This window comes from Hipposideros armiger, unplaced genomic scaffold (assembly GCF_001890085.2).
Source record: "Hipposideros armiger isolate ML-2016 unplaced genomic scaffold, ASM189008v1 scaffold_732, whole genome shotgun sequence".
Lineage (NCBI taxonomy): Eukaryota > Metazoa > Chordata > Mammalia > Chiroptera > Hipposideridae > Hipposideros > Hipposideros armiger.
Window position 1 is genome coordinate 60276 of NW_017732082.1, and position 9553 is coordinate 69828.

At 39.1% G+C, this 9553-nt stretch overlaps 1 protein-coding gene across 1 annotated transcript in view; it reads left to right on the top strand.

The window, feature by feature from the left end:
* Positions 1–62: 62 nt before the first annotated feature.
* The window catches only part of ATP5PB (ATP synthase peripheral stalk-membrane subunit b), a gene marked incomplete at its 3' end in the record, with an annotated part of 18819 nt that continues 9328 nt past the window's right edge, over positions 63–9553 (top strand). Inside the window, exons 1-5 of the mRNA XM_019627444.1 lie at positions 63–194; positions 474–510; positions 4433–4578; positions 6686–6849; positions 7262–7387. Coding sequence (XP_019482989.1) covers positions 155–194; positions 474–510; positions 4433–4578; positions 6686–6849; positions 7262–7387 — 513 coding nt within the window. The remainder of the gene's footprint in view (positions 195–473; positions 511–4432; positions 4579–6685; positions 6850–7261; positions 7388–9553) is intronic.

Below are 9553 nucleotides of genomic sequence, written 5' to 3' on the forward strand. Positions count from 1 at the left end.
CCTCTTATCGCGAGAAAAAGAATTGACGAAGGGAAAGAGGGCGCACGTTCTCCTCTCGCGAGACTTGCGAGCGACCATCTTGCTCCTGCCCCCGACAGGCTCGCCTGTCCAGGTCACTGGGACGCCCAGACAGCCGAGTGGCCCTTCGCTGACCATGTTGTCCCGGGTGGTATTTTCTGCCGCCGCCACAGCGGGTGAGAGTTGTAGACCCCGGTCCGGGCTATCAGAGTGACTGTAAAGAAGCGCGTCCAGGGTTACGTGGAGGGAGTGGAAGGAAAGGGGGTGAAGAAAGGTGCAGCGAAGCTTGGGCCTGAGTGAGGGAGTGATTAGCGCCGCTCCGAAGGTGACCCTGGGGTCTCCGGGGACAGGAAAGAGGGGTGCATGGCCTTAGTGATCGGGCCCCGCGGGTACCGAGGAAGGGGCAAACCAAATTTCACCTTGACCTTGCTGACCTGCGCCTTGTGTATTTGCAGCCCCCAGTCTGAAGAACGCAGCCCTTCTCGGTCCAGGGTAAGTGAGAGGGGTGTAATACTGCCCTTCGTTCTTTTGTCATCTCATTTCGCTTCTCGGTGACCTTCTCTGAGCCTTAGGCTAGAAATTACCTTTCTTTAGGTAATTTTGGAACGGGTAAAGCCTCATTCAAACCCTTGCGCTTTTGTAATTGCCTGGAACGTCGTCTTATCACCTAATGGCAAAGTTTAAGAGTATAAGTGATGTGTGTTCTAACTAAACTAGAAACTGGTTTTGATGTCTTCTAAGCCCCGCCCCCTCTCACTTGTGACCTTCAGCTAAACGTAAGGTAGTGGCCACAGCCTGAATCAGAGTTCCTAGATTGCATACCCAAGAACAAGTTTTTTGTTTTGCTTTTAATTAAATGTATTGGGGTAACATTGGCTAATAACATTAAGTTTCAGGTGTACAATTCTGTAGTACATCTTCTGTATTTTGCATTGTGTGCTTACCACCCAAGGACTAGTCTCCTTCCAGCACCCTATATTTGACCCTCTTCATCCCCCCCCCCTTCTCTGTTGGTAACCACCATACTGTTGTTTGTCTATGAGTTTGTTTATTTTGTTTGCTCATTTATTGCTTCCTGTTTTGTATCCCACATAAGAGTTAACAAGTTTTGTTAAAACAATGAAGTGTGTTGTTTTTGGTCTGTCTCCCAGATCCTGACTTTTACTACTAAATCATAAGAGTCAGAGAAATTCATTGATTCAGTAAATATTTATTTGCTGCCCACATGACCAGAGATAGGAAAAGGAGTAACACAGTACCAGCCTTCGTGGAGCACACACACAATCTAGAGAGGAGGCTGCTATAGAGTAGTGGTTTAGAGTGAGGACTCCGAAGCTTGGAAGAACGTGGTACACCTGGCGTCTTCACTTACCAGCTGTGTGACCTCAGTTTTCTCATCTGCAAATGGAGATACTCGTACAATATGGGTTATGAAAATGAAGAGACTTAATTCCTGTGAAACTAAAAATAGTGCCTGGTAGATAATGTGTGCTTAGTAAATATTAGCAGCTGTTATTGTTAATATTATTTCATAAAACATGTCAATTTTCTTTGGGATTTCTCTTTTTAGTTCCAAACTTAGTCCTAAGTCTTACAAAATTTGATAACTGTTCTATGGCTTGAAAAGGTGGCTTTCATCTATCTGTAATTTTTTGTATATGCAATAAAGTGAGGCTATAACTGACTACTTATCAGAGAAAAAGGGTTCCATACAGACAAGTAAATAATCATAGTGCAAGAAATAAGATACAAGGAACATCCTCGGTTTCTCTTTCTTTCACGTTCCATATCTAATACATCAGCAGGGCTCTTCCACCAGATTATATCTGGAATCTGACCACAACGACTGGAGTATATAAACCTCCATCAACTGTCACTTAGGCTATTTCAGTAGTCTACTAACTAGTCTCCTTGCATCTCTCTTCTTGTCCCATTCCAACCCATTCTCACAGTAGCTATAGGGATTGTGTCAGCCCCCACCCTAACCCCCAGAAACCCTCCAGAGCTCTGCATCCCACTTGAAATAAAATCCCAACTTAACATAACCCAGAAGGCCCAAAATGAGTGGATCTCATCCTACCTCTTGATTTATCTCTTCCCGTTGTCTTTTTAGCTTGTTCTGCAGCCATACTGCACCTTCTTGCTGTTCCTCAGAAAATGGCCAAGCTTAATTTTGGCCTCAGGATCTTTGTACTTGCTCTTCTCTCTTTTCCCCAGGTCATTGGCTCAAACGTTGTCTGGCCTCCTACCAAAAAAGCCTTTCCTCTACTCTGTTACTGCCTGTCCCCTTACCTTGCTCCATTTTTTTTTCATAGAATTTACAGCTGCCTGAAATTGTGTATGGACCTGTACCCTCACACTTCCCACACCCCCGCTAGAGTGTTGTTGAAGGCTGAGACTGTCTGCTCATTGCTGTGCTCACAGGACCTCGCATAAGTAGAAAGTCAGTAGATGTTTTATGGAGTGAATGAATGTTAGCCCAAGATTGGAGAGGCCTTTATGAAGGATTTACTTGAGATGTTCTGAAGGCTGGTTGAGTTTGGCAGTTATCACTTACCAGGCATACCAGGCAGAAGGAGCAGTGCGAAGCATGTTTTTGGTTTCTTGTTTGTTTCTGAGAGCTCTGAGTAGTTACATATGGCTGGAAGGCAGGAAAATAAGTGAAGGTGAGGATATAAAACTTGACAGGTGCTGAAACATATGCTATATTAGTAGTTTGTTTTCTGTAGGCAGGAGACAGCCTGTTGAAGAAGTCAGATTTGCATTTTAAAAGCGTTGTCAGCAGTGGAGGAGGCTGGGTTTAACAGGTATTTGAGGAAAAGCACAGAGACCAGGTTTTGGATTGTTAATGAGTTTAGGCAAGAGATGGTGAGAGCTTGAACTATAAAACAGCCATTTGGCGAGAGGGTTAGTGTCAGACTAAAGCAGTTCTCCGGTGCTACGATTAAAATCAGTGGTTCTCAACCTGGGGTGATTTTTCCGTCCAGAGGACATTTGGCAGTGTCTGGAGACATTTTTGGTTGTCTCCACTGGGTGAGAAGGGGGATGCTACCCTAGATGCCTCAGGTATAAAGGCCACAGGGATTCTAGTAATCCCTTTACAGTGCACAGAATAGTTTTCCACAACAAATTGTTAGTGGTCCAAAATGTCAGTAGTGCTGAGGTTGAGAAGCCCTGATTTCAGTGACAGAATCTTGAGCATGAATCTCAGATTTCCAAGTTGGTGGGGGAGAAGTAATATTTAAAAGACAAGCAATGAACCAAAATCAATGAAATAATGTAAATTTTTACATTGGAAGGGAATAGAGATAGAGAGTGTGGTTATTTGTGAGATAGAGATAGAGAGAGTGGGTATAGTGAGTATTTGAAGGAGACTAAGCTTGACAGCAAATATGAAAAAGACCTAGAGGATTTTATTTCATCAGTAACTTAATGAGACACCAGTGTGCTAAACTGCTAAAATGCAATCTTAGGCTACTTTAATACAAGAATAATTTGCAAATCTATGATAATAGTATAATAGTTCAAGTCCAGAATATATATGTAGAGTTAATTATTTGGTCAAGCTGTATTTAGAATATTGTGCTCTGTTTTGTATGCCCCATTTTTGTAAACAAAACCAGAGAGCTCCTTATGGTGGACAGTTAGGTTTGTAAGGAGGCACAGATGTTTCACCCAGACACATGAGCGTTGTCTTTCTTATAGAGAAAAATAAAATTAGAATCAATGGATGGAGGTTTCCAGGACCTAACATATGTAGCCATTCAATTCAGAGATGAACATATAGCTATCCTGCACTGAAAAAGCGTTTCACATAGTGGTTAGTTAGAACCCTATAACAGAATATTCAGAAAGGTCAAATTTCTGCCATCAAGAAGCCCACAGCGCAGTGGAATGTATTAGCTAACCACTTATATAGAACTTTACCATGTGCCAAACAGCTTTCTGAACTTTACATGTGTTAACTCAGTTAATTCCCACAACAACCCTATGTGGTCGTATCCTGTATTCCCACTTTATTTAGAGAAGTCGGAAATTACAGTAGCTTAAGTCACTTGCTCAAAGTCAAATGGCAGGTTTAGGATTTGAACCCAAATAGTCTAGCTGCAGAGTCTCTGTTCTTAGGTATTTCAGTCCTAATAAACATAGAAGGTGCTAGACAGATAACCGATGAGACTTAGAAGGGATTCTAGTACTGAGTAGAAGGTGACATACTGTTTTAAGTAAATCATTTGTCCTTATCATATAGCTAATTATTGGCCCCTAACCATCCTGTTCCTGGTCTATTCTCTTTCTATTATGACAGTAGCAAACTGCCTCAGTCCTCATCCCCATTCACTGTTTCTACTAATTGTTCAAGCATTGTGTTCTCTTTAAAGAATAGGCTTTGAATTTGTGTAATTGCTACCTGTAGGGTACTGCAGGCGACAAGGATCTTTCACACCGGGCAGCCAAGTCTCGCCCCTGTACCACCTCTTCCTGAATATGGAGGAAAAGTTCGTCATGGGCTGATCCCTGAGGAATTCTTCCAGTTCCTTTATCCTAAAACCGGTGTAACAGGTGAGCATTTGCCCAGTGTTTGATAGTATGTTTGGGTAGTATAGTTTATATTAACCTAGGATTTTAGTGGCCTCTTACATCTTCCACATACACCACAAAAATCAAGTCAGCTGTTTTTAAAAGTAAATTGTGGAAGTGATTTAATGTAACAGTTGATTTGGTTGCTGTAACTTGTCTTTGGAATAAATTTGTTTGAGATTTTAACTTGATTTTATAGCATTGTCTCCATTTGTTAATATACCAAATTTACTGCATGCTTGCTCTGTGGTAGGCACTGTTATAGGCATACAGTGGTGAACTAAGGTGCTTGCTATCATGGAACATACATTCTGTTGTAGGATAGACAATAAAGAAATGAGTCACTTTATTATACTGTCAGGTAATGGAAAGAGCCATGGATTAAAATAAAGCCAGGTAAAGCAATAGAGATTATTAAGTTGTATATATAAGCATGGAAACAGAAATTGGGTCATATTTATCAGTTTTTCCCCTTTTAAAAAGGCATAAACTATTCCAAAACCTCGCATTTTTATACTGCAGTGTGCTTTCACTTAATGTTATTTAATCCTTAACAGTCTTATGAAGACATTTTTATTACCCAGAACTAGAAAACCAAGAATTTGCCAAGATTCTTTCTCCCTTTAGTGACTGAATTGTACTTGAACCCAGGTTCTCCAATTAAGCTCAGTGTTCTTTCTGTTACACACACTGCCTTTCTTGCTGTACCCAAATATTGCTATGACTGTGGAACACTGGAAACCAAAGATTTTTTTTTTAACCCTCCAAGGAGTGGCCTAAAATAGCATTTTCCTAACTGAAAGTGCAAGAAACATTAGTGTCTTCAGATCTCCATAGATGATTAAAATGTTACATATGATAGGCCTTTTTTGCAAATTCACATTTAAAATTTATATATTGAAGGCAAATTAAAAAAAAAGTTGAAACTTTGTGTGGGAAACTGGGTAAAATATATTTGAGACTGCAGTTCACCCTTGACAATGGATTTGAACTGAGTGGGTCCACTTATGTGCGGATTTTTTTCAATAAATGCTATAAATGTATTTTCCTTATGATTTTCTTTTCTCTAACTTACTTTATTGTAAAAATACAGTATAATATATCATATAAAAAATATGTTAATCAGCTATTTATGTTATCAGTAAGATTTCCGTCAACAGTAGGCTATTAGTGAAGTTTTAGGGGATTCAAAAGTTATATGCAATTTTTTAACTCTGGAGGGGAGTTGGTGCTCCTAACATTCCCATTCGCCTACTGCATTGTTCGAGTCAGCTGTATAACCCTTTTATTCTCATGATACATCCTAACATCTTTTGGTACTAGTGTTGCTCAGAAATACTGTAAAATGCTGCCCTAAAGTCCTGCTTTGTCCTGCTTAGCATCTTGTGAGGCACAGAGGAGAATCCTAAAAAAATGTACATTGTGGTTAGTGTCATTTCGGAGCTCATGTGCTGGTTAAAGGAAAAGATAGCCATATTTGAAGCAGTATAATTAGATGCTACAGGAATTGAGTCCTGATATTTAATTCATATGTGTATATATATATATATATATATACATATATATATATACACACATATATATATGTACATATACACATATAACTTTATAGTTGTTTTTTTCGGCTCATGTCCAGTGTCAGGTTCCTATTCAATAAAAATAGGCAAGAGTAGATAAATGTTATCCTGACCAATGTTCATGTTCAATAAATAGTATATTTTGCTGCACAAATTACTTCTGAAAGTTGTAGAATAGTTGCTCTTTGTAGAGCATTTGTGCCAGGTACTTTACATACATTATTTCTCTATTTCATCAACCCTGTGAAAAAGGTACTGTTCCCATTTTACAGACAAGGAAACTAAGCTCAGAGATTATTTATACTGCTCAGTTTCTTATAAGTTGCAGAGTCCGATTCCTTGAGTCCAGATTCTTGTTCTTTCAGTTCTACCATACCACTTATGTCTTTGAATCTAATTATTTTAAATCATTATTTAACTTTGCCATCAACTAATCAAATGTAGACGGATCTTTCTATCTTCCCCTTTTAGACCTAGCATATCCATCCTAAAATAACTTTTTCTTTTTTTAGGACCCTATGTGCTCGGAACTGGGCTTATCTTATATTTTCTATCCAAAGAAATATATGTGGTTACACCAGAGACCATCTCTGCCATATCAACAATAGGGTTGCTTGTCTATGTAATTAAAAAATATGGTGCCTCTATTGGGGAATTTGCTGATAAACTCAATGAGGTAAGAACCATAAACCTTATTTCCCATTTTAGACTATAGCAGAAGCATCAAGGCCATCAAGTGATGTTTTTGATGTGAATGTAGATATAGTCACATATATATTTAATATAATTAGAAATGAATCTAATTTTAATGAATACAATTATAGGTGTTAATGTTTGTTACTAATTTGAAATCACAAGTTGAGATACATTTTTTAAAATTTACCAAACTTTCTCCAGCTTTTCCATAGTTTAGTTAATTCAGCAATATATTGTGTAGCTGTTATGGGCAATTCTTCATTTCTCCCGTTATGTGTATATGTGGTTGTTTTTATAAATGAGGGATATAACTTTGAGGAAGAATCAAATGAATCCCTTTTTATTACCCTTGGTGCTTTCACTGACCTGTGTTATAAATATCATAATTGCAGCAAAAAATTGCCCAACTAGAAGAGGCAAAGCAGGCTTCCATCAAATCTATCCAGGATGCAATTAATCTGGAGAAGTCACAGCAGACACTGGTTCAAAAGCGCCATTATCTTTTTGATGTCCAGAGGGTAAGTGTCAGAACTTTCCAAGGAGAATGAAGTTATTCACTAGTGTGTATTTAAAACAAAAATTTAGAATTTCTTATATGAGGAATGGTTGAGTAGATTGAGCATATTTTATTTAGAAAAGAGAAGATTTGAGTGGGGGTTGGCAGTTACAGCTACTTAGACATTTAAGACCTATCAAGTGGATAAATAATTAGAATTATTAGTCTAAAATTAGAATAAAAGAACTTGTTTTGGAACCATACAAGCAACTTTAGGAATATGTTCAAGTTTTTTGTTGTTCTTCACTTTGAGCCCAGTATGTTATGCCTGACATTTAAAGTAAGATGCCCTATATTGCAATTTTATGTTATAGAAGCACCTATGAAGTGAAAAATGAGATGCTAAGATAAAGTGGGTATCCGCAGTATTAAGGCTGTAAGCCAGTATGTCTTAGTGTGGTCTCACTACCATATGTGCATGGGTCATCTGGTGTAGGCTTTTGGCCCCGTTGCAAGACTGTGGAATCAGAACCTCTCCTGGGAGCTATCCAAAAATCTGTCTTTTTTAAAACAAGATCTCTAAAGATTTTTAAGCACATGAAAGTTTGAAAACCTCAGAAAAATGTAAAACCTATTTCCATGCATATTTAGGTTACAACCAGAGAATGCTTTCTGCCTCGTATATAATATGTACACACAAACAAAATCTGGCTTTTGAAGATGTAGCTCTTTCAAATGAATCAAATGATAGCCATTAAAGTTTTTATTTATTTATGAAACATTTACTTAATAGATATTTATTGAGTTCCTCCTGTATGGAGACACCGGTCAAGGCAGAGTACTGGGAATGCAGCGAGAACAAAACGAAGTCCGCCCTCATGGAGTCTACTTGCCAGTCAAGGGCTGAGAGAAGGACATATCAACTGCTAATGAGTGTTCTGTGTGCCGTAAACTGGTGTTAAAGGGAAAGAGATTTTAGGAGGAAGATCTTGTTTTTTTGAGCAGTCTGGAAAGGCCTCTGGTGTGATATTTGAACAGAGACCTGAAGAAGTAATGGTGTAAGCTGTGTGGATTTCTGGGGAGATAGTATTCTAGGCAGAAGGAAGAACAGTTGCAAGGACCCTACACCTGGAAGCTTACTTAGTGTAGTCAAGGAGCAGTAAGGAGGCCAGTGTAACCCAAGGGGAATGGGTGAGGAGAAGAATAAAAGCAAGCAGGGCAGAGAGCAGCTGGGGGCTAGATCATGTGAAGTTTTCTAGGCTTCTGTAAAAACTTTGACTTGTACTCTGAATGAGAGTCTTTGAAGCCTTGAAGCAGAGGAATGATACGATCTCACTTAGGTTTTGAAAGGTCACTCTGATTGCCTTGTGGCAAACAGCCTTTGGTCTTGTATACATTGGTTTGAAATGCCTGTCAGTTAGCAAAGTAGGTTAGTTGGGCAGACCATTAAATATATGGCTCTGAAATTGATGGGGGAGAATTCCAGACTGGAGATTTGGGAGTCATGAGTTTCCAGGTGGCACTTAAAGCCACAAGTCTGGAACACAAGGCAAAAACCAGGTGAAAACAAGGACTATTTCAATTTGTAGTTGCCCTATTTATGTTCAAGCAATAAAGGGCCTAAGAATTTGCCACAGGATTTAGCAATATGGAGCTTCTTGGTGACCTTGGTGAGGGCTGTTTTACTGAAGTAATTGGAGTGGGTTGAAGAAAAAAAATGGAAAGAAAATTAGAGTCTGTATCGACAACTGTCAAAATTGTCTAGGAGTTTTACTGTAATGGTGGGCAAAGAAATTAGTAGCTAGGATGGGAGGATGTAGGAATCGAGAGATGTTGTTTAAAGATGAAAAGTATGTTCGCATCTGATAGAAGTTAGTAGAGAAAGAAATGAATGCAAGAAAGGAGAGAGGGGAATTTGCTGATGTGATGTCCTTCAGTAGGACAGAGGGTTTAGAATATAATTCACAAGTGGAGAAGATGGTTTCAAGAGCATAGACAGTTCAGCCATAGGTACAGAAAGGAAGGCAAAGTGTGGAAGTGTGGGTTCAGGCAGATTGGTCTGTGTGCTGGTGGAAGTTTGTGGAAATTCTTTTTTTTTTTTTTAAGATTTTTATTGGGGAATTGGGGGGATGGGAACAGCGCTGGGGAATTGGGGAAGGGGAACAGACAAGTTGCTGTCGTTTTGTTC